At 40.8% G+C, this 25,128-nt stretch overlaps 1 protein-coding gene across 7 annotated transcripts in view; it reads left to right on the forward strand.

Annotated features, from left to right (window-relative positions):
* Positions 1-25,128, forward strand: part of GRB10 (growth factor receptor bound protein 10) — a 147,429-nt gene that overhangs the window by 44,879 nt on the left and 77,422 nt on the right. For all 7 annotated transcript variants that reach the window (XR_011737513.1, XM_071804421.1, XM_065830850.2 and 4 more), the window contains one exon: positions 15,524-15,617. Coding sequence is in view for 4 of the 7 variants with exons in the window: in XM_065830850.2 (XP_065686922.1) it covers positions 15,524-15,617 (94 nt within the window). In the remaining 3 variants the exon portion in view is untranslated. The remainder of the gene's footprint in view (positions 1-15,523; positions 15,618-25,128) is intronic.

Below are 25,128 nucleotides of genomic sequence, written 5' to 3' on the forward strand. Positions count from 1 at the left end.
TTGCAGAACATCTAATCATAATGCTGCAGCTGAGTCCTGAACTGAAGCTGCTGATTCCACCAAGAACAGCCTAAACTCACCACAGTTTTGGTGGTGGAGTGTGACCCTCAGCTTTGTGAAGCTAGAGATGAATCAAGTCCACCTAGCACTAGCTATGACTGAAAAGGATCTTCAACTGCTTGTTTTGCATTCTCTGATATATATATATTTTTTTTTTTTTTTTTCCTAATTTCTAGTGTAATGCAGTCTAAAATACTGTTTCAGAAGTTCTCCCTAGGTTCCCACAAAACTCTGCCCTTTTTTTCAGGTGTATTTCCGGTGTTGCAGGTAGATTCCCTTCTCAGAGATGTGGCGTGGAGAGCAGGGCACAGAACAAGGACTTTGTGCTGGATGAATTTGCCTTGCCTTTTCAGGATGGAATTTTACCGAACTGATCAGCTTTCAGGAATCCTTCATGTAGAAAGGGCCAGATTATTGGTATTAATGGCCTTTTAAGCTAGATAGTATTGATATTTTAATCTGAGGCCTTAAGATAGTGTTTTTCTTTCTGGTTTTGAAAGAACAACAAGCAATCAAAGGTAGAACACAAATACCCAGCAAAGCTCTCAGGCTTTACTGCTATTTTAAGATAGCTTTGGCTTGTGTACTGGTAAGACCAGCGTGCATATTTGAAATTCTAGCCTCTACAATGAAAAGACAAGCCCTCGGATACAGCCAGTGGTTTTGGAGCATGCTTGTCCTTTGCAAGTTGAATGTTAAACAATAACTTAAGACTCTACTGCACACTGGCTGTAGCTCTTGATGTCTTACACACTGGCTCCATTTTTTGACATAATTTTGGCAAGTGGAGGAACCTGGCAATCCTTCATGCTAGAGGCCTTAGCTCTAATAAAGCGCTTTAGTTATTAGCACAAGTAAATAGTTGTCCATTTGTGCTTCATTAATGCATATTAGTCATACAGTAAATACTGTCATGCTGGCAAGTTCCCCAGAATACTGAATACTTCTGCACAGTTCAGGAGGGGGTTTCTGACAAAGTGGTGTTGGCACCTTTCTTGAAGAAGTTCTTGAAGCTATTAGTGTAGGAGAGTGACAGACCATTATTTCAGCTCACGTGGGTTTTTGTAAAACTGATGCTTCAGTTAAGGCAAAGTAGTGTTTTTGATGAATTTTATGCTGTTGCAGTAGGCCCTTCTCAAGTTTGTAGTTAACTTCTACAGTCTTTAGCTTCATCTGAGGCAGAATGCTTTGGGCTGTCGAGTACAAATGAAGTGCCTGCTTTTCTGATAAAAATGACTAGATACTCTAGAATTCCATAAGATTGTCCAGTATTGTAAAATGTTAACTAGATAACTGAAGAACCTAGCATGTGCAACATTATAAGGAAATCAAAAGGCAGCACAATGGTCCATGTAAGTGTTTTGGTTTCCTGAGAAGATGAGACCTTAATATAAACAGTATAAAATTGTGAGCAGAAATGTCAAGTATGCTTTGTTCTTTGGAACACCCAGCATAGATTTACAAACTGCTTTTTTGTCCTTCGTGTGCCTGGCAATGACTTCCAGGAGAACTTGCTCCATCGTGTTGCCAAAAACTAGGCAAGGCTGACCAGCTTCTGGTTCCTCCTATCCTTGTCCTTGCCAATTTTGAAAATGAATGTGATTTTTGCCTCTGTGGTTGTCAGGGTCCTCCTCTGATCAGTGACATTTGTTTGAAGATAAGGGGGAGCAGCCTCAGGGTAGTATTCGTTAGCATCTTCTAATGCATCCCATCTCATCCCAGGGACTTGGTCTAGCTAGCTTGTGTGATCCATAACTGTCCTTCACTGTGAGAAATTATGCTGACAGTATGCTCAAAGATGTGGGAAATGTGAGGATGAACTTTCCTAGGAAAAACTGAGGCAAAGAAGTTGCTGATCTTTTGTATCCTTAGATGCTGGGTCCTGTGCACAACTGAGCACAAAATAGATTAATATTAGCCATCTTTTTTTGCCCTTGCTAACCTATAGAAGCTTTGCTTGTTGTTCTTGGAATACTTTGTTTACTCCAGCTCTTCTGCTTGGGCAGTATCTCTGCTGCCCTCCATGTCTGGAGCGTGAAGAGGCAGAGCAGGTCAGGAAAGTTAGGGCTGACACAAGCCTTTAAATCCGCAAACTGTTTTACTGATTGTTTTATTGATTGTAAAGAGGCTGTGTTTGGCCTGGCAAGGCTAACATCTCCCTTGCCTGCCTGTGGGTTTTCTGTCTCTTCCACCCTCCTGGCAGGGGCATGAGCTGTCCGGGATTTCCTGGAGTGGTTGTGTGCAGACTGATGGAGAGCAGTGCCTGGGGGAGCCTGAGAGAAGACATCTTGACCCTACTGGAAGGAGACCACTGCCTTTTTCTGGAGGACATCTTGGCAATGATGATGTCAGGAGGCAATGGCTATATCTGTGGCTGGTCTACCTCCATGGGCTTTTTCCCACAGTCCTGTGAGCTCTTGTCCTGTTCCACCTCTGCATATCCTTCTTCTTGCAAAGCGTCTCTCTTGGGGTCATCCTTCCTTGACTGGCAAGGAAGCAAGAACTCCTTGGCAAGCCAGGAGTGGTTGCCATGAACACACCATCATGACCTCACCTGTTGGAAGGATTTCTGCAGGATCATTTCTCAAGATCCTGTGTACATACACGTTCCTCCATGTTTCATGTGTTATTTGTACTTGTTGGATCACTTCAGTTACTTGATGTGTTAGATCACTGTAATGTTGCAGGTACGCATTTATTAATGCAGCTTATAGCATGTTTACCTGCCCACGCATACACACTGAATTTATGTTAATTTTTTGTTCTTTTAAATGCATGACACACTCAGAATTTTTCAAGCCAAATATTAATGTCAACATTTGAGGCAGTCACCATCAGGCTTCTGGAGCTGGAGGCGCTTGTAGAGCCTATTTTTTTAAGGTGAACGTGAATTAAGACTTCAGTGTACCCATTTCTCTACTTCTGACCATACAGAAGTATAGGGCAGCATGTTGTAAGTTTAATGGGAAAAATGCCTTCCTACATATGTGCTGATGAAATTTCTGCATGAAATATAAATATATATATATATATATATTTTTCTGACATTAGCAAGTGTTTAACAAAATGTGCTAAAGATGTTCTGAAAAAGGCATCTCTTGCAGTCTTGTTTTTTCTGGAGTCCATTATGTCCTCAAAATGATGACAAACTGCTGGCTGTTGAACATTAATTGGCTGGATGGTTTAGTCGCAAACCATAACTGCTATGCTGGATGAGAGCAGATCGGAAAAATAGTTTTCCGACAGCGTATCTTTTAGAGCATGACTTGCCCTGCAGATTAAAATAAACCCAAACCCACAAGACCAGAGCCTTCTTATCAACTGTCCTGCTGGCCATCTCCTGCAACAGGGATGTTGACGCAATAACGTGTGTTATTAGGATGCAAGATTACACATGTGCTGTCAGTGTTGTGGTGGTGTACTAATGAACTCCCAGGTAACTTGCCACAGTTAATTTTCTTGTTTTAACTAGATATGTAATGGTCTTCATTTCAACTGTATCCAGAAGGTGGCTTGTTCCTCTCACCCACAGCTTGCTTCTAAAGCTTAGTTCAAAGTTTTTTCTTCCTCATCCTACGATTCCTTTTTTTTTTTTTTTTTTTTTTTTTTTTTTGATCTCTGGTTTGGCTTTAATCTCAGTAGGAGTCTTTGACACTACCTTTATTCCATAGATCTGCATTTCTGGGGTAGAAAGAATAGCTCAACACTAAAGGAAGCAGTATAATAAATACTGATTGTGCTACAAAAGTTACCACCCTGAGCCCTGGAGTTAATCGCTGTCTCAGTAGACGCATGGTAGCTGCTCATGCACAAGATCATAGCCCCTTGGACAAATAACATTGTTTTTTTTCTTCTCACATCTTAGCAGTGGTTTCAAGGAAGAGAAAAGAAGAAAAAGAAAGGCATTTCAAAGTCACTTTAATACTGATTTAACAACAGCTCATCTGATTGCTTCCTATTTCCTTGCAGCAAACAGTAGAAATCCATTTGCAGAAATGTTCTTCTGCTTCATAGCTGTAGTGTTTCAGCATTGCTGAAGCCAACACAATCAAATGTTGCACACATGGCAGTATTATAACTAGGATTTCTTGAACTTTTCTTCTTCTGTCTAACCAGCTTTGCAATTTCTGAAATCTCTCTCCATTTGGAGGCCCTATACCTGGGCAAGTCTTGTTTTGGGTGGTTTGCTTGTTTTGTTTCATATGCGGCCTGGGTAATTTTTGGCACGCTGCAGCTTCCTCCAGTAACATACTGGTAGTTTTGAAAGCTTTTTGATCTTTTGAGGCCGTAATATAGCCCAGTATTCAGAGGATTTGTGCAGAATTAAGGCAGCTGCTGCCACTGACCATGTTGGAGCATTGCAGCATATGTTCTGATGTGTTGTGGGTAACTTTTTTGGATGTGTCCAGCAGGCATTAGCAAAATGTGGGGAGAAGGTGTACAAAGTAAGTGGTCTCTTGACACACTTATGCTGTGAACAACTAGTTATAAAACAAAAGCAAAACCTTCAAAGCATAAAGAGGGAATTGACATGCTTACTTTTAGCAAGCAGGTTTTTTTCTGGGTGCTGGTTTGGGCAAAAACTAAAGATTTACGCTTTGTATTGGGTCTTCCTGGGAGAGCTTTAAACTTTACGCGTAACCTGTTACTATTTAAATGTAAATTATTGAGTTTTTGTGAATTTTCTTCGTTTTAAGAATGTTAAGTCAAAAATATTTTCTTATAAAGCCATGTTTATGCTGGGCAACTGGTAGAGCTACCTCTTATAAGCTTGCTTTCCTCAAGGAGGACAAAACATGGCAGCCACTACATTAATATATATATATATATATATATATATATATACATAGAAACGTATCTAGTAATACTTGAACAAGCGTAGCAATTAAGCACATTTCATGTTGTACCTAGATTTCTGAAAATCAGAGGGAGATAGGTAAAGTATCCAGAGCACTGAGAGAAGTTCTCAGGCTAAAAGTACCTTTGAGCTGCTTGGGTTTTACTATAGTCACACTAATTACAGCTTTTTTTTTTTTTTAATTTTAATTCTAATAAGTACACTGAAGATGAAGAAAATACTGCAATTTTCTTTTGTTTTGAGAAATGGGGATAAAGACAGTGGTGCACTGAAATATCCAGGACGATCCCTGTTCTTAGTCTTAGCTTAATTTTTGTGTTCTTTCCAACTGCTGTGCATTGACAATTTGTACGTAGGCAGCACTGCAGCATGATTTGTATTAGAAATATTGTCCCACTATTTCTAACACTTGGGAGCAGTGGCTTTATGCATGATCTCTATAGAGCGTCACTGATGACGAATTCCTGTTGTTTTTTCTAAGCAAACAAACAAAAATAAAAAAACTGGAACATCAATGTGAAAGGTGTGGTGATGTGACTTTCTTAAAACTGCTGATCAAATGAGGTTCAAACCTGAGTATATGCAGAAATACAGGGACCTTGTTTTATTGGCAATTGTTCGTAGTTGTGTGTGTGGTTTTTTTGTTTTGGGTGTGACTTTTTTTGTGTTGTTTGTTTGTTTTTCCCAAGGGCTTGCAAAGTAACCTATTACTGCAATGCAAGCAGTACAAAAGAACTATTTAAGTACCCTTATATTGTAGACTACTTCTTGCACTCCATTTTCTTTGTGTAAATTACATTACTGATTTGCTCTGAGAGTGTGGAACATTGCTGTTTGGTTAGAGGAGAGCATAGCTTTCTGTTCCAATACAAGATCTGATGCTGGGTTGTTAATCATGAAAAGGCATGATTGTTGTGCTTCAGAGATGTGTTTGTGATTTCTGTGGGTTTGTTTAATAGGTTATGGAGCTGTCATCTGAGGTGTATAAATCTTTACCCCATATCTGAGATTCTTAAATATGATATTTTTGGTAAGGCTTGCTGTTCTGGAGATGTGTAAGGAGCTAGTTCTGTATCCAACTGGAAGCAACTCACCTAAACTACAAATGTCCTTGTCTGAGTTGGGCAGCTAGTTCTGGAGCAGATTGCACCATGTAACAGGTAGACAGTTCTTTATCTAAGCAGAAAGCTGTGTAGTCAAGATAATCAGAATCACAAGTTTGATGAGATGGGACAGCCATTTCTAGGCCTAGTTAATTACTTATCTAGTGCTAAGGATCACTCTTCAGGGAGGGAGGGGAGGGGTATCAAGCACACCCTAAATTGCAGCAATTTGGAAAGCAGGGAGGTAAGGTCCATATTGCTGATAGTTGAAGCCAGTAGGGATAGTGAAGTATTCTTGTATATGAAGTTGTGCAACATGACACTTGAAATTAATCAGGCTTCCAGTTTGAAGTGAGTTTTAATGGTCTGTGTGAGCACAATGGCTCTTCTCTCACAGGAGGCTAATCGTTTTACCAGCTCTGTCCAGGGCTGTGAAGAATCATCTTCACTTATTGGCCTGTTCAAACCCTCAGTTTGAACTTGAAGCATGGAGAAGACAGAAGGGGATAGCAGCGTTGCCTTTAAGAAAGCAGACTCACTTTCAGATTGGATAAATTCCTTTACTCTGTGTTTCATGCTACTTTCATTCCTTTTTTATAGTTTTATGTAATTCAAGTTATCTGGCTGGAGTTACTACTTCTCAAAGCAGAAAGATTTGAATATCTATTCTTAAAGGGAGCATATTTATGTTCTTCCTTCTCTACTCTCTCCCCAGGCATTAAACACACATATGTTGTTGCAGTGGAAGATCCCAGAGTCCATTTGGCTCATCCTTTTAAGCACTGAGCCTTCCAAGGTTAATGCAGGGCATCCTTAGCCTGCACTGGGACAGGCTGTACAAGAAAGTTCACAGAACGTCTCCCTTCAACTTGGTGCGAGGGTGCTGTCAAAACCTGACCCCCGAAGCCAATGTTCCTGGAAGCAGCTGGCTGGCAGCGCTGCTATAACCTGAGCTCTAGTAGATTTGATGCCAAGTAGAACAGATGAGCTACCTTGTGTTTCACAGGTTTGAGCATGGGAGGGCAGTGGGTTGGAAAGGACCAAATATCCTGTACCTTCTTGTTGCATGTTACGACTTCCCCCAAAAGAACATGTGAAGATTTTTCTTTTTTCTTTTTTTTAATGTAAGCTAAAAAGGTAATTTTGAAGACATTACAGATGTGTTAGCAGGTGTGTGACATACTGAAATTTTCCACAGCACCTGGGTACAAATATTCCCATTACGTTTCTTTTCATCTTTCTGCTGAGAAAAGAATATAGTCTGACCATGTACTCCAGAAACTTGGACAAAACATAGAAAGTGACCCTGGTGAAAATTCTTGAATAAGCTAAGAGCAACAACTCATGTGGGTTGCCTTACTCCCTTAGATTGCATGAGCATCATCCACTATAGTAGTTATGGATCATTACGTTCATTAGAGCCTTGCTGTGCTTTTAGCTCAATTTAATTGGTGAAATGTGTGTTATGTATCAGTTCTTTGATAAGAGAATGATGCAAAATTTCACTGAAAAGCTTCTTTAAAAAGAAAAGGAATCTGACATATTACTGTAGTTTATACTTTCTCAGAGTAACAAAACTGGATTATTTTTTTCTGTTGAATTCGTATTGGTAAATACAGTTCTCTCTCATAGAAAACATATTTTTCAGGGGCTTCATTGGTGGAGTTGGTATTGACTAAAACCAAAGAGCTTGGAACATGCAATAAATAAGGGTTTTGATACCTTTGTCAGTGGCAGTCCCTTGCCAGTGAGAGTGACTTACTTTGGAGGTAAGGCTAACTGAAAATTAAGTACAAGCTAAAGATACATTATCAGGATCTATGGGGACCAGCAGTAGAAAGAGGATTTCCACATAAGCATGTAATTTTCTACTGTGAAGAATTTCCTAATATAAACTTCATTTATTTAATGGTGTTTTGTTAGAAATGAAAAGGAACGGAGTTTGTTTTTAAAAAAGAAGCAAAAAGGCATTTTATCAGGAAGTAACTGCTTCATTTTTGTAAGTGCTTGCTAGCTGAAGACAGCTCCAGGAAGTGATTGCTTTCACCAAGAACCTTGTACACTTGTTCTTTCTGTATTTCAAGACTTTATTTTAGCTGTAAACCATGTAAACTGTCTTTAACAGCCACGATGGTTTTAGTCTTATTAAAAATAGAACAAAGGCTTTAGCGTTTCTGAGCCTGTCAGTTGGATTCCCTCCGTACTAGCTGATTAAGAGACAGCAACCAGGATGGCATTGAATTTTTTTGTGCCATAATAGGTGGCAGTCTGATCCAAAAAGTGCACACTGTGGTAATATACTGTCCATTTTCTCTGTGCAGATTACTGGTAGACAGCTGAATTCTTGCAAAAGCAGTTGATACTAAGAGACGACTGCATCTCATGAGAGACATTTAATTTGATGCAATTCTTGCCAAATTCTGGTGCAGTAGTGTTGAAAACCGTGATCATGCCAATTTTGCAAAGACCAGCCTAGAGAAGCTGAGTCTGTAAAGCTGGTGTCTATGCGTGCTGTAGAAGTGCATTGCTGAAGCTGTCAGCTACCGTGGTATGTTCCCTTCTGCCTTACCAGAGAAAAGCCTTTTATGAATAAACTGCTGCTACCAGATACTGTTGGAGGTTGCTAATTGTGGTCCAGCTCTTGCCAGAGTAATTGCTTTTTTTCTCTTGGGGTGGCTGAAGAGACACTTTGTTTTTGAAAAAGGAAGAAACTGGCTAGTAGGTAACAGTAGTTTTTGGTGTGAAACCAAACTGCCCTGATAGCAGTTGCAGTGCAGGTATGACAAGTCCTGTAACTAGTAATCCTTAAAATAAATCTGAAACACCTTTATAAAAATAAATTTCTGGCTCAGCTCTAGCAGTATACTGTATAAACGTGAGAGTCTGTGAATTTACAAAGCTTTTTGTTGGTGTTGGAGAAGAAACCACTGATTTTGAACATGCACACTGCAGGGTTTTGGTGCTGACAACAGGGTCCAACCCCCCAATTTTTTGCTGAATTGAAGGACTTTCTGGTCAGTGGGTTATTGAAATGAAGACAGGGGTCTGGAGGGAGTTCCTCCAAGGTCAGACTGGCAACCCTTTCTGCCTTCCCCTGCATCATGGGATGTAATATAATTCCTGTGATTCCTTTTAACGGATTTCCCAGCCGCTGCAGAGACATAGACCGTGGACCCAGGTCTGTCTGTCCGTCAGTCTCATTTTCCTTCTTTATTTGCTAATTCCTGTTAATGTTATGTTTCTTGTAGCTATTGTATATGTTGTGTGGTGTGCTGGTAAGTCTGCAGAGAGTGGTATGGATATGTGGGTAGAAATAGGTCTGTGCACCCTGCCAGGTTATTATTGCATGATTTTGCTGATTTGCAGCAGCGAGGATCGGAGGTGCCACGGTGTCTTGAGAGGAATGTGCTTCTGCCTTTGCTGCTCCCGTAATCCCAAACTGGGCTTGTTTGCTCCTGGTCTCCAGGATTATCGCGTGCAGTCTTGACAGCCAGTACTGTAAAATCAGAATTCGTGCTGTTAGTGGCTTTTTTGCTTCAGGAGAGAGAGCGGGACTTCTGACAAAGCTAAGTGGCTTTATTTTAAGCCCTTGTTTGTACAAGCTCTCTTAGCAATGGGAATGCTAAAATTCTAGGGTAACGGTTACTCTGTTGACTTACTGAGCCTTTCGCTTGGCTCTTACCTAGTCAAATGACTATAGTTAAGAGGCAGGAAACTTAGTTACAGGTCTTTAATTATGTAATATGTGTGTTGTCTGAAAATGCGCTTTAAAGTTTTTTGCCTGGTGTGCAAAGCCTGTGTTTTTTTATTTCTGTGACATGTTACGTAATGGCCCAGGGAAGATGTGGTTGGAGCTCTAGGAGAAGACAGTTAAAAATATGGACTGTGTTTGAGTAAACTTGATAGCATTTTCAAAGCAGTGACTTTAGGCAAACCCAAGAGCCTTGCTCCTCCTTCACGACTGTACTTGGCACAAATTTCCTCTGGGGTGTCAGCAGGCTGAAAATATGTTGTATCAAAGAACTATCTGGTAGGGGACTGTGCTGCTGGTTTTTAGCCACTAGAAAGCCCAGTGACTTAAGGAGCGTCATGTGCATTACTGGCTGATCTAGACTGTGGAGTGTGGATTGGAGCTTCAACATTAGCCTGGGTCTGTCAGGTGGATTTCTTCCTGTAACAGCCTATGTGTTTGCATTCACAGGGCTAAGAGTAAAATTGAGTGACAGAACAGAGACTCTGTGGATGGCTGCATGTACCAGTAACCTATAGGAAAGATTGTTTAGGTGAATAGCTGGCTACTCAGCATTTAATCATAACTGAGTCTATTTTCCTCTTTGTACATTTGATGCTTTAAGTGAACCAAAGCTGCAAAATCATGGCATAAACAAGAAGCATTGCTTAGAAAACAATGCAGAAATTTACTTTACATACATGGAAATAGTCTTTTGTTTGGGAAGTGAAGAATCGTATGAAGTGGTCCTCAGAAGAAGTGCTGCTTCATCTGTTTGTTGCCAAAGGAAACTCCAGAAGCATGTTAAGAATCACAGTACTGGGTCAGGTAAAGAAGTGTTCATCTAGTTCTGTATCTTTTGTGTAAGAGTAACAAGTTGCAGATACAAAGAGCCTAATTTCTGGAAGGACTCCCTTTTCTGCTTTTGGGACATGGAACTGTGCCCACTGTTTCACAGCCCTTGGGGAACACATCTTCAGTGAATTTTAACAACTGTGTTTTTCTGGAAACCTCTTATATTTGAACACTTTGCAATAATTTCCTCAGTGTGTGCTTGCAGAAGGTATTTCATTTTGCTTTACAGATGTTGCCTGAACAGAGTAAAGCTAAGGTGGTTCAAGTAATGACCTGGCTGATTTTATGCTCGACTCGTTTAAAGACATTTACCTCTGTGTAGCCCTGCCAGGTAGGCAGTGAGCTCCTGGGGCGGCAGGAGTGTCTCTGTGCAAACCGAGGTGTATCTGCCTTGATATTCTCCTAAACCGCAGTGGGACCCCTCAGCACGTCTGACTTGACTCACTGTTGTGCTGGACAGTGTACAAACATCAGAAGTATGTCATGATCTTAATTTGTCGCCGTGGGACTGCTGGCATGAGTATGCGTGACTCTTGCTCAATTGAACCTTTTGTTAAGGGGCATGGCTATGTGGGTTTGTAGACAGCTACAGTAAATGCAAAACCAGGGACTGTTGTCTTGGTGGTCTGGATGTCCTCGGTCTGGCCATGCTCCCAGGAGTTTCCGAGAAGCTGTGCTGCTACTCGTAGCCTTCCTTCATCACATATACATCGAGTGGCTGCTCAAATTGGAAAAAGTTGAAGCCTTCAGTAAAAGGGGATTTCCAGACCTCTAGGGAAAGCTACTCTGTCTCTGCTAATGTCATGTCCCTTTCTTTACAAAGAAAGAGGCAGAAGGGAAGTATATATGAGAGCTTGTTGTTTGTACTTTATCTGCTTTTCTAAGTCCTGTTTACCTGTAAGACTATCATAAATGACTGTCTGGATAACCTGTCCTGAAAGAACCAAGATGAGAGAAAAACAGAGCAGTGGCAACATGCTGGTCAGCCTAATGATGCTGTCTTGTCCTGATACATACTCTTCTGAGCTGAACTGCAGGTGGGAACAGTAGCACTTAGAGCTATAGAAGTGACTAAAGAGCACACGTGCAGACAACAGAGCTGCTATAGTATATGGCTGTCTGATTCTCTGATTAAAACACCAGATTTAAAGTTTTCTTTGATAACTGAAATGCTTATCATGCTAGCACAAACAGGAGCAAACATTGTATGTCATAGTTGAAGGAGTGCAACTTGAAAGGCTTGGTTATATATTGAAAAATAAATCCAGATTGTCCTGGTTACTGATACATAGAGATAATACTGCCTATGAGTGGACTTTGGCTCTTAATGCGATGGAAGCATGTCACATTTTGCATCATGCAATGTAGGTTTACAAAAGGACACAGAAATCTAACCTGTAATGATGGTGTGTCTGGCGATATGAAGTGCTGTTGCTTTAAAAGACTCTGGGAAAAAAAAAATAAACCCTGCTTCAGATCCTTGTAGCACTCTTGCTAGTCACTCAGTTAAGTCATCCTTGGTCACAGATGCTGACTGCCAGAGAAAATAGTACATGCAAACGAGTCAGCGAGGGCTAATGCTCAGCTAGCTTCTAAAAATACTACAATAGCTGGATGGTACAGTAAGTTAAGTAACATGCTTTAATTTCATATTGAGAGCATTTATTGGAAGAGGAGGGAGGGCTGGGGATTAAAACATGGAGCAGACACATGACTTACCAGGAGCCTGGTTTCAGCAGCAGTGGGGGGGACGGTGATGGACCAAAGCAGGTGCCCACCTTACTGAGGGCCTTGGCCATGGCCCCAAGTGGGGCCCAAAAATGAGGCCACTGGCATGGAGCAATTGTATAACTTCCCCCTCCCCCCTTTCTTCTTTTAACCTTGTTCCAGTGTCTATCTGATCTGTGCTGCAGCTGGCCAGGTGCCACTGTTTGTGCACAACGGACACAGACAGATTCTGGAGGGTCATGTGAAACTACCCTGAGCTCTTTAAATCACACCGCCCTTACCTTTTCTCCTCTGCTACCTGCATTGCTTTAACAGGTGTGGCTTTGTTTATGCACGTCTGTCGCTTTACTTTAGCACTTGGGTTGTGCTGGCCCTCGGTGCCCGGAGGAAACCTCTGGTTCCACACTTTGCTCAAGCTGCAGGAGAACTCGTGGACCTTCTGGGCAGGGGTTTGCACCTAACAATATGGGCAGGGGCATCAGCTTTGTAAAGGCAGCATTGGCAATCATTAGTCAATGAAACCTCTGCTTCTGAAAACTTTGATATATCTCACTGTGACTTTGGCATAAGCTTTGTGAATAAGACCTGTGGTTCTCAGCATCTTCTGGTACAGCTGTGAGGTGATTCCAGAGAGGATGAATCCTATTCCTGTAAATTATTGGCAATGGCTAGTTAAAAAAAAGGTCTGTTTTCATTGAAGAGTTACGGACTTGCAGCCAGCTCTAAGCCTGAAATAAGGTCTTCTGAGTTAAGTGTTTGTGTGTTACTGCTGTGGGAAACCCAAGGGTAAAAAGATGCATCTTGGCCATATCCTGTCCTGTGTTACTACATAGTATTGCATGAATCCAGCCTTCCACTAGGGGCTTTTGTGTCTTGGTACAACTGGAGACACATTTAGGTGTGTAAGAAATAGCCTATAACTGGTTTTCTTGTTCAGCCTTTCGTTTATTTTGGGATGCCCTGTTACCCTTCCCAGCTGAGAGGCAATAAGCAACTGCATCCATGCATCGGATATCCGGACTTGTTCCTGGGAAGTGGCACTACGGCTGCTAAACTGCGTCAGTGGGGTTTTATCTAGCCGGTATAAATATGTGACGTTGAATTGCATGGGAGGAAACGCACAAGGAAAGCTCTGCGCAAGGATGAAGGATGTTCTGCTGCTTTGTTCTTCATTCCTGCGATGTTCACCTCTCAACCTTTGTACTAGGTTTGAAATAACTGAAGAACAATAGACTTCGGCTTTAAGTTTTGACTGCAACTTTTCCTAGATAAGCATCTTCTCCCTACTGTTGTCCTTGAAGCCTTTGAAAGAATTATGGTAAACTTTCTGAGGAGCAGACTCTTAATTTACTATGTGCTTTCTGCTTCCTGCAGTGGCCTTCTCATGCTGGAAGTCCCTGAAATTTAAAATTGAGATGTTGTGGGCCAGGTCAGTGCTGGCTGTGTGGTATCCCAGAGAAAATGAGATACATCCAGTGAAAACGACTAGTGATCCAAAAGTGGTAATAATGTTAGGATGCGATACCCTGTGGTTGGAAGGGATTTGACAGAGACAGGAGCTCAGGAGCTGCGTGTTCCCAACACCATTCAGTTAGCTCCAGGGAAAGAGCTAACAAATACTGCCATGTTTCAAGAAAGTAAAAACACATACAGTCATGCTGACAGGAAGTCTTTTTTTTTTTTTTTTCCTTAATTCCTGGGAGACAAGTACAAAAACTTGTGAGGTTAACTAGATGTGGCTTATGAAACAACAGCCAGTGTTGTGAAAATCGGTGGCAGGGGAGGTAAAGAGCTGTAATGGGAAGTAGCCAATATGGAGGCCGAAGGCCAAGTGGTGCCACTTATATCTGGCATAGAATGACGGATGTCGTACGTATCTTACCATATATTGTTTACTTGTTAAAACCTCCGTTAGTCATACCACTGTTGGCAGTCTCTGTCTTTTTAAAAGCCTTTGGGCTACTGAATTGATCCCTGATGGTGGAGGCACTGAAGAGCAGTGCTTGAGTACTTGAGTCAAAGCTCAGTAACTGCTGTTTGAGATGGTCTCTCCAAAGAAGAGATAATGTAATTTATTTTGTATCCTTTATAACTATATACAATTCTTATCACCAAACACTACATCCATTATGTTTTTTAGCATTAGCTTGTATTCTGTCAACTGGAAAAGTTGAGCTGAGAGCTCGTGGTTGTGCATAGTTGAATCGCTGCTTGCTGTGTGCATGTTGTTGCTCTGCCATAACTACAATGTCATTTGCTGTGAAGGTGGTTCCTATGTTTTGACATAAATATGCAGGTCATGCTGTTGTGTATCTGTCTCACACTTTGGGCACAGCAGGAACATGTATCCAGTCACGTATGTCACTGCAACATGATTCATGGGCAGTCATACATTAATGTGGTCAACTTCATGCACTCGCTTCTGGTTTTCCATACCTACCTTTAACTGGTATATACAAAGGTATGCCAGCTTTGTAAAACTGTGCACCTGCACTAAATTTCCTCCTTGTATTTCTAAAATCCACCATGGTTTATCTTGCTTTTCTTATTTTTTGTTTATATTTCAATTTTCCTGCTTTCTCCTAGTCTTCTTTTTTTGGCAAGTTCTGTGAGAAACTGCGGTATTTTAGACTTAGCCAAATTCAGTCTGTGTTAAAACTTCTTGAAACCCGATCTTGTGAGAGTTCTAGTAAGAAAAAAAAAAATACAGGTTGGCATCCAGAGTTATGGATGTTTATCTAAATTGAACTTGTGATTCCACTTGAGGTTTCGTAGTTCACTACTGAATCTGTTTCAGTCCCGTTGATTAGTTACAAACCCCTAAACCACACACTTGGAATTAAAGAAAACAAAACCCTAAGCCTCCACATAATTTGATGCAAGAAGAAACTTTTGCTAACTAGAAAGTGCACTAACATCAGTGTTTCCCAGTTTGAAATGCAAAACCGATGTATAGATGAGCCAACAGCAGAGTTATTGATTCTGGATTTGTGACACCTGTATTGAAGTGATAGTCTAGTGTCTCCCTAAAACCTTCCTCCTTCCCCACCTCCTTCTCTAATGTTGGTTTCTTCTTTCAGAGGTATGTCAGGGATGTTTTTGTATCGGTGGTTTGGCTCTGTACAGTGTAGCTTATAGGGAGTACAGAATGCCTGTTTTTGATAACATTTTCTTCTCTTCTGTTTTTAGGACAATGTAGATCAGACTTCGGCTCATGGTCGGCGGGATCTGGTGGAACCGGGTTTCCAAGAACCATCTAACCGCATCTCCCTGAATCACCAAGGTAGGGAACAGTGAGTGGGCATCCAGGCTCATTGGGGGAAAGCCAGGGTGCTGCATATGCAGAGGTAGTTTTACCTCCATATTCCCATTTCTCCTTCTCATTAAAAAAAAACCAAAAAAACAAAAAAAAAAACCAAAAACCAACAGCAGCAACAAAAAAAAAAACACACCAAAGTTCTAGATGGTTGGAGAAGGAGAGCTGAGAAATAAGGGTTTTTCGTCACAACTGTCCTGTGATCTGTGGGTAAAGATGACAAAGAACTTCTGGTGCATCTCATGGTGGCAGGTATATTCTCCCATTTTTGGGAGCGGGGAGGAGAAAGTAAGTACTGAAATTGAATTCAACATTTGTAATGTTAAAGTTGCATTTGAAAAATCTTTCATTGCTATAAGAAATGGTCAGGGTTTTGGTCATCTTTTGCAGTAGGAGAAAAGTATGTTTACTTGCCTTGCATGACAGAAATCAGCTCATTCGAGAGAAGGAAGTCCTGAACTAGATGTTGTAAAACAAATTTTAAAAATCTTTCTTTGCCAATTCATGTCTGTTCAGATATGTAAAGGAAGACAGTTACTATTATAGCAGGAATGTTTTGGCTCAGCTGTATTTGTTTTGCTTTGAAATAATTAATAACAGAGAGTGCCATGTTAACTGGTGAACCCCCTTACCCTCAGGGTTCATGGTGGCTTAATTTGGAACCAAGTCCTTGAAGGGCATCTTCAAATGTTGTTTCCTCAGGGCAACAGCTAATTGTATTCCAGTCAGCACAAGGCTATTGAAACAAAAAAGATCACGGACTTATGACTTAAAATATTTATCAAATATGATATGCTTAGCTTTTCCTTTAAAAATTCAGCTGCTTTTGTTTGCCAAGGGCAGCAAGACTGGAATTTCATGACTTGTAGATCCTCAAAACTATTGAAGTTTTGCAAACAAGTCCCAGACTAAAGTGAGGATTGTATTTTAATTTACTCCTTGCCCTCCAAGTCTTCCAGTTTTTAAAAGCTTTGCTTCCAATTGAAAGTAGAAGATAACAGGGTGTCATGTTATCCAGTCTAAAATTTACAGTAGCGCAGGCAGTGTGTTGTGCCATGCTTGCATACTTACAAAACCAAGTTTATAAATTCGATTTTTCATTCATATTAGAATGGTATTATTACATTAATCTCACCTACTTGGGGTGTGCAAATCCTGGAGCAGATCTATGTAGGTAACTTCTTCTGAAGTTATTTGTAAGTATCCCCATTCAGTCAAGGGATTTTTGGGGGGAACACATTGTGTGTGGTTCATGTGTTAGAGTGAGAGTATGTGGCCTGCTGCTCGTGAAGTCTGAACATTTATTAAAGAGATAGGTAGTATTCTGTTTTGGTGGCAAAATGCTAATTTTATAGCCTGACATTTTTTCTTACAGAGTAGTACTTCCTTTTCACATCCTTCTTTTCCTCTGCCAATGTTGCAGTACTGCAGAAGGATCTGTACAGTGTCACCTGATATGTGGCTCTGCCTCAGCTACTTTGAGACACGTCTGTTCGCAAACTGGTCCAAATTAATTTAGGAAACAGCTATCTTTAAACAGAATGCTTTTCACAGAGGTACTGGCTGTTTGAGGCCTGTTTATAAAGACCCTGTTAATGTTTTTCACAGTGGTTTCTGAAGTAAAGATCACTTTTGCCCTGACAAATGGTTTAGCATTTTTTCTTACAACAGCAATCAAATCCAGTATTTCTAAAATCTTTCCTATTTTGTTGCTGAAGTAGATATTTTAGGATATTATTAATCTTGCCCACCCTCATGACTGTGAAACGCTGTTACATAAGTGACCAGGATTAAGAACTGAAACCTGACTTCTCAGAGGACGCCTTTAATGCTGTGCTGGGCTGTAGCGCTTCTGTCTTTTTGCTGTGTCAGAGGGAAGCAATGTGCCTTGCAGGCATGAGACCTGCTGCTTCGTTATCTCTTTAAAAATGGAAGTAACCGTAGGCGTGATGTATGTCACGTCTTCTGTGTTTGTTCTGTCCAAGAGTGTCTACACTATTTCATAGCATATAAAATGTGTTCTTGTCTAAGAACTTGAAAGTGCAAGTATTTTAAGAGATGCTGTGTATTCCAGTAACTGGTTAATGAGTAGTACATAGAAAAATATAACATGAGGAGCTTCAGTAGGAGTCGTGACATGGTCTGAACTAGCTCCCATCCAGTCATATTATTCACACAATAAATAGGAAAACCAGATTAGTAACATAAAGTGGGTTTTTAAGTTCTATGGCAGCTGTTTGCTTTGGCTTTGTACTCTTACATTGAACTGTGTTATCCATTACTTTCTATTAAAGCTTTGCTGGCACTGACTTCGATGAAGTAAACCTGTGTCCAGAAGTAATTTGCAGGACCACTGTTTGTGTTCAATAGATGAATCTGGTGGTATATCTTGATTATGCTGATGATAAAGATACTTGCAACAGACCATGGTAAATTTTGCTTCCTGTTATATACCACATTACTTACTGACTTTATTTATCTTATACTGCCTAGAAGGTCTAAAGCTTTTGTTCCTGTGTTTTGCAAGATTTTAGGGGAAACTGATAGCCTTGCCACAAAACAAATGGTTTACATACATACTTATTGTGAGCAGAAATTGTGGAAGCATTAGCATTAGCTAAAATATTTCATGTGTTAGGTGCTCCCTGCCTTTTTCTCTTTAGTGTGCTGGGCCTTAAATGCTGCAGCTGAACGTTGAACAACCGTACTTATTACATTATTTTATGTATGCACTTCCAATTCATACCTGCCCACATTTCTCAGTGAGCACAGCGGATTTGCCAGTTTCTGTTGAACATTATCTTATAGCCCTTTGCTTTTCACTGGGAGAGCTTTGGTACAGGCACTTGCAATTCTGAACTATACACTGCTTTCCACGGCCTATAAAAATGGTGATTAGCTTCCTCCCAGGCATCTGAATCCCTTCAACACAAGCTGGAAAAAGAGCATTCAAGTGGAGACAGAGATATCGCTGCCAACTGTCCCTGCGTGAATAAGCTCTTTCTTGTGAAGGGTATTTCAAGTACATGTTTCCTGCTGAATCACTCTTTTTACACAAGCAGATGCTTTAGAACTGTTCAACTTTTTTGTTATAATATCTTGTGAAGGTTGGGAAGCAGAGAATATTTTTTTTTTTTAAGTGAGGAGTCTTTTAACATAGGCACGTTTCCTATGAAACAGATGTGAAAAGTTAAGTGCAGATGGGATAGTATTTTTTCCTAGAAATAGTTCAATAACTGCTTATGTCTGGGTATGCTGATAAACTCTTACTTTAACAATAAGTATTTTTATATCTAGGCTGTTATTTAATATTAACTTTTCAATGACTCTGTTAGTTGGGCAGATTTTGTAAAAGTGTTAAATGCAGAGAGCAGGAACTAGGATTTCTTACCTCTGTTCCCCAAAAGCTACTTGAGAAATTAAATGCAACAGGAAAGAGTGAGTTTCATCCAGCTGAGCAATACTAATATCTACTGATTTAAAGGAACAGGTATGCTTCAGCTGCCTACTGAAAGTTATAGAAAATTAACAACAGCCAGCCAGGATTTGGCATTTAATAACAAATAAATTATATCTTGAGCAGTCCTTCCAGAAGCTGTAGTAAAGCCTCTAGGCTTGATGAAGAAAAATACGTATAACCTATACGACATTTCCTGAAGAGTTAAGAAAGGAGTGAAGAAACAATCAAAACAATTATTTCCCATCTTTAAAAACATGAAGAGGAAGTGAGAGCCTGCTTAGGATGGGACAAGTGTAGTTATTTTTCTAAAATTTTCCCTGCGGGAGTAGAATGTGGAGATGAAGGAAACTGTAACCTCCTCAGCCATGTGTGACTTTGCAGTATGTGTAGCACTCACAATGCAATGGCACATTCTCTGCAGTGTGTAGCCTACAGCGTTTGTATTCCATCCAGTAGCGAGGGGCAGACCTGGGGAACCATAATGGTGATTTTAGTCAAAACATATTGACATGGATGTGCTGTTCTGAGGTCTTTTGTAGAAGTGATGGGCTCCAGCACTCGTTCTTCCAGTCCCGTCCCGAAGGATGCTGCTGGTTCTCCTGTCTTCCCAAGCACTGGGGCCCTGCAGCCTCCGTTCCTCCACTCTGTGGTACCACCACCATTAACTTCTGGGTTTTGCTTTGCGAGACGTGTTTTGGAGCTAATTTTTTTGTTTGTTTTTCTAGCAAGCAGCAAATAGTGCCAACTCCAGTCCCGGTCAAAAAGTTCATGGGCAGTACCTTTTATTAGTACTTGACGTAGTTTTTGAGGTTGTGTAGCTACTTCTTATTCAGGATTTTGAAGCCAGGCATAAATAAGATGTATTCTGTCACCCTGACTTTTAGTAGATGTATTAGACATGCATTTCTGGCACTTTCTGTATGTGTGTACTTGTGAGATGATTGTCTGTGCAAATGTGTTTTGCCATAGGCCTTTGAGAGATTTATCTTCCTTTTATTAATAAATTCACGTGACCTTCCTCTCCTGAAGTGTTCTTGGCTCTTGCTCAACTTGATTCTTTTTATCACAGCAGTTTGCAGGCAGATCTGGGCTAGTATTGTGGTACCTCTGGCTCCATAGCCAGGTGACTCTGGCAGCAGAAAGAAAAAGGTGATATGAGTTGTTTTAGCGAACAGCTGTCCTTTGGTCTGTCTTGCTTGGTCATGCTAGGAAATGTTGCCTGCACAGTGAGACAATGGAGATGCTGTGGTTGCAAATCGTTGGTGTTAGGTTTCTGTGACATTCCTACACCTGTGGACAATGACTTGTTCACACCAAACCTGAAGGGATGCAAAGCAGCTGCCAACTTGTGTTGCACTGAGGCCTGCTCATGAGGCAGATGGCTCTGCTGTATCTCGCTGGCTAGTAACTGATACGTTAACTTTTATAGATATGATAACAGTCAGCGATGGTGGAAACTACCATTTTAACACACTGCCTGTGTCCAAAAAACACAAACCTGTATAAATATGTATGGACTTTTGAATGAGTATGGGCTTAGACAAAGTATTATCTGAAGGCTGGATGTCAAGAGGATGGGACCAGACTCTTTTCAGTGGTGCCCAACGATAGGATGAGGGGCAATGGGCACAGACTGAAGCACAGAAGGTTCCATCTGAATATGAGGAAAAACTTCTTTACTTTGAGGGTGCCAGAGCACTGGAACAGGCTGCCCAGAGAGGTTGTAGAGTCATCTTCTCTGGAGACATTCAAAACCCTCCTGGACACATTCCTGTGAGATCTGCTCTGGGTGAACCTGCTGTAGCAGGTGGGTTGGACTAGATGATCTCCAGTGGTCCCTTCCAACCCCAAACATTTTGTGATTCTGTGATTATGATGCTTAGGGTTTAGCCCAGAGAAATAATCTTCTGTAGTCCTTTTTCTCCACCATTGCTATTATTACTTGCTTTTAATATCTTTAATATCTGTCTCAGGATAGGCACATGAGGTTGAGGTGATATTATTTGTCCTGTAGCTGAGGTGCAGCGTGTTTAGTAGTGGCCAGTGCTACTTCTAATGTGCTTCAGTTATGGGATCCCACTGGGATGAGTCAGTTATTTGGCATATCAGAACTAACCCATGTTTTTGCAGAATCCAGCTGGTACTGAATTGAAAATGTGGAGTGAAAAACAGATAGTCTTGTTTGTATTGCAGAGGCAATTCCAAAAGCTGCCAAGACATTCATGAATTCTCATGCTTTGTATAAATGTTGTTGTCATTGTCCAGCCTTATAAAAAAACGCAACCATTAGTGCCAAAAAGATTTACACTGACTACCCTTAGGCAGAGGGATGAGCCCCCCCTTCCTGCCTAGCTCGTTCCAGTACCTTTGTCTTGTTTGGGAGAAGGCTTCCATTGTACTTGGTGATGAATCTTGTTAGCACAGTTACTAGGAGGATACCCATAATAGCGGCAGAAGTTTAACTTCGCTCATTATATTAGTTCCCAAACCCTTGGGCCGACAGAACTCTGGAAAAAAATGTAAAAAAAGATGAAAAGATAAGACAAAGTAGGTTGGTGTTTAGTACAGATAATTTCAGAGATTTGCAGCAAGCCACAGGAGGACAAAATAGACCAACTAATTGAGTTTATCAGGAAGACTCTGTAAGGCTGCTAATGAAGATCGAGTGAAATCAATGAAATGAGAAGAAACAGACTACAAATGGTTTAAAATCTTGCATGTTCAGAGTAATATTTGCAGGTGACTGATGGATTTTTCTTTTATTTTTATTGTATTTTTTAATTTTAATTTTCATATATCGACTTTTTAGTATCAGTTTCACAAATCTTCGATTTTGGACACATTTAAAATGTATTCCTCTGAAGCCACCTGATACGAGTAAAAAAAGCTCCAATATAGTTGACAAGCATTGGATTTTTGAATCCTGAAAGATTATAAGCAGGCCTGTGTGCAAATTTTGACAAGGCAGGATTCAGTGCAGGGAAGGAGCCTTCTGTCTTGGTTGTATAGGGTGTAACATGGTTTGCCTTGGGGCCTATATTATTTGGAATTTCTACAAGTGGAGGTGTAGAAAAACTAAAGAGAATTTTAAAGTAAGCCTAAAGCAGGAAGTATTACAGCATTAAAAATTAATCTTTCCCTATTTATGTGGTGGTCAGAGTAAATTTTAAGCCTATGTTCTTTGGTGGCCTGTGCAGAAATGGTTAAGTTACTACCGGGTTTGTAATGAACTTCTTGCGTTGTTGGAGGGGAGAGGTCATCGGTGGGGCAGAGCGGTTGCGTTGGGAGAGCTGGTGGAGTTGGGCTCCTTGCTGGAGATAGTCTGTGACACCCCATATCTGTCCCTTGGGGGCTGAAGCTGTGTAGATGTATGATGTCTGAGAAAGTGTTTTTCCTTTTTTTCATATTGGAGATGGAGGGATAGCATTCTTCTAGCTTCTCTTTCAAGATTTGTATCTCCAGTTATCTTGGAGGTGGGGAGTAGATTCACAGGATGTCAATTTAGGGTGGTTAAAAGCTGTTTCTTCTTGTTACTGTTAAATTCTTGTCTAAGGCTTTAGGAGGTGAAGGTGTAAATTGGACACTTGGCTGGGGTGATTCTGTTGCTTCTTTCCAGATTCTTCTTGTGCAACAGGGCGCTTCCCTCCCTCACCCATTATGTGTTACCTATTGGAAAACAGCTTGCCTTAGTGCTAGCATAAGCCTAACATGATGACTCTTTGAGAAACTTGCCACCAATCAAATAGGAAGGGGGAGACACTGAAATAAATCGTAAAATAAAATGTCCTTTTTCATTTACTTTTGTCCTTAGAATCATAGAATCATTTTGGTTGGAAGAGACCCTCAAGATCATCGAGTCCAACCATAACCTAACTGGCACTAAACCATATCCCTAAGAACCTCATCTGCTCATCTTCTAAATATCTCCAGGGATGGTGATTCAACTACTTCCTGGGCAGCCTGTTCCCTTTCCACCACACTATCCATGATGAAATTTTTCCTCATATCCAATGTAAACCTCTGCAGTGCAACCTGAGGCCATTTCCTCTCACCCTGCCCTTAATATTAAGGGATGTGCACTTCTGTTGCCGCTGAAGCAGAGCTAAGACTGTTGGAGCGGTTGTCATTTTGCACCTGTTGGCTGGGTAATGGAATGGGTAGCATAGGGATATCCTCTCTTCTTGTCCGGGGGTGTCCCTTATTGGGCATCTTTAGAAAACTCTCTGTGCTTCAGCTATTGCACAAGAACCAGCTGAGTGAAACGGCATGTTTTGGGGGGAGAGGGGGTGCCATGGGGTAGGTACATAAACCTATTAGTCTGTTACAAGAGTCTGCTCTGTTAGCAAGAGGCAAAGGTTCACCTCATGTGTTTATTTACTGCTGGCACGCTTCCCCTGAGGTAATATCAGCTCAGTGGGGTGATGTCACCAGCGACACAGATATCGTTCCTGTCCTGGTGTGGCTACCATGGTTGTGTCGGGGCAGCTGGCCGCTTGCCGAGTGCCTGTTTGCCGGCAGCCTGATGGAACAGCCTCGCCGGTGAGCACTTGGCAGGAGAACAGCACCTTGCATGGGCTGCGACAAGCCTGCAGGAAAAAGCAACCTGCAAGCCCTTTAGGCAGGTGACATTGTCCAAGCTTTTCATTTCTAGGGCTTGAGCTGCTAAGTCCAGTGCTTCTGTTAGCAATGATGTGCTTGGGGAAATTCAGATACCAGAGGCAAACTAGTGTCTCAATATTTGCTCATGATACCCAAGTACCTGAGCTGAGCTCACTTCTTGCACACCTATCTCATGTCTTTTGTGATCAAAAAAGTCCAAAATCCTATAGGTAGTACACTCTCTTCTGTGTAAAGGTATTTACTTAGCAACTTGCATCATCTCCATCCTTTCTGTAAGCATCACTAAAGCAGTCAAGTGCAATGATTTCCCTTTTTTTTGTTTTGTTGTTTTATATACTTATTTATTTACTGTCCAGCATGCATGTGGAGACTTGTGGTCTCAGCTTGTTCTGTGCCTCCTAGGTGGCTTATTTCTCCATTTGAGTTAATGGTCCATAATAGAGCTTAGTGACCTGAAATGCCCTCTTCTAATTTAATCAATACAACATAACTGTAAGATCTTGGAATGAGCTCATATGTTTTGTGGAATAACTTTATTGCCTTTATGTTTTCTTTTGTAATCCAACTAAATTTGTACTGTCAAGATGTTAAGAGAGTGAAAGGATGGAAACTATTACTCTCTTCGGATAGCTTCTAGGGGACATTTTTAATGTGACTGAACTGAATTCTTGCCTGTGCCACTCTACTGCCTTCCTCCACATCATTGGGTTCTGCATATTCTTCCCTGTTAGCAGGCATGTTTTAAGTGTATTTGGCTTTATGTAAGAACCTTTTGAATATTTCAGTGAAGGTGTTATAGCTAAACGTTAAAACATGGCTGTGGGCACTTGAACAATCTCAGTACTAATGAGCTTTCCATCTCGGAAAGTTGATTTATTATGTAGCCTGGTTTTTAATCATGCTGTAACAATGGCAGTTGTTCTGTAAAAACAGTGTCTGTGCAGCATCAGAATATTAACTTCAAATTCTGATGCCTTAACCAAAATCAAATCCTAAATTTCAAAGGCAGTTTGACATGTGAAGAGGAAAAGTATATTTAGAGATGGAAACAATCCATACTCACTGCAGCTATACTGCCTGTTATGAAATACTGCTTAAAAGGACATTTGCAAAAGTGTAAGTATATCTGATTTTTGAGATAAAAGTACAATGTCACGGTGCAAGGTCAGCTTTAATGGAGAGAGAACTGCCTTTCGGTATCTGATTACATGGGAAGCTCTAGGGTGCTAATCTGGTTTCAGGACTTGTGTTCAAGTCTGAAATAAAGCTATTCTGCGAATTGGGACATTTAAGAGTGTCGCCTAAAAACAGATCAGAAATTGATTGCTGTTTATCTGCAATACATCTAATGACTGAAATTATTGTGACTGGGGGGGCAATTTTCTTTTTAAAATCTGT

This window comes from Patagioenas fasciata, chromosome 2, assembly GCF_037038585.1.
Source record: "Patagioenas fasciata isolate bPatFas1 chromosome 2, bPatFas1.hap1, whole genome shotgun sequence".
Taxonomy (NCBI): domain Eukaryota; kingdom Metazoa; phylum Chordata; class Aves; order Columbiformes; family Columbidae; genus Patagioenas; species Patagioenas fasciata.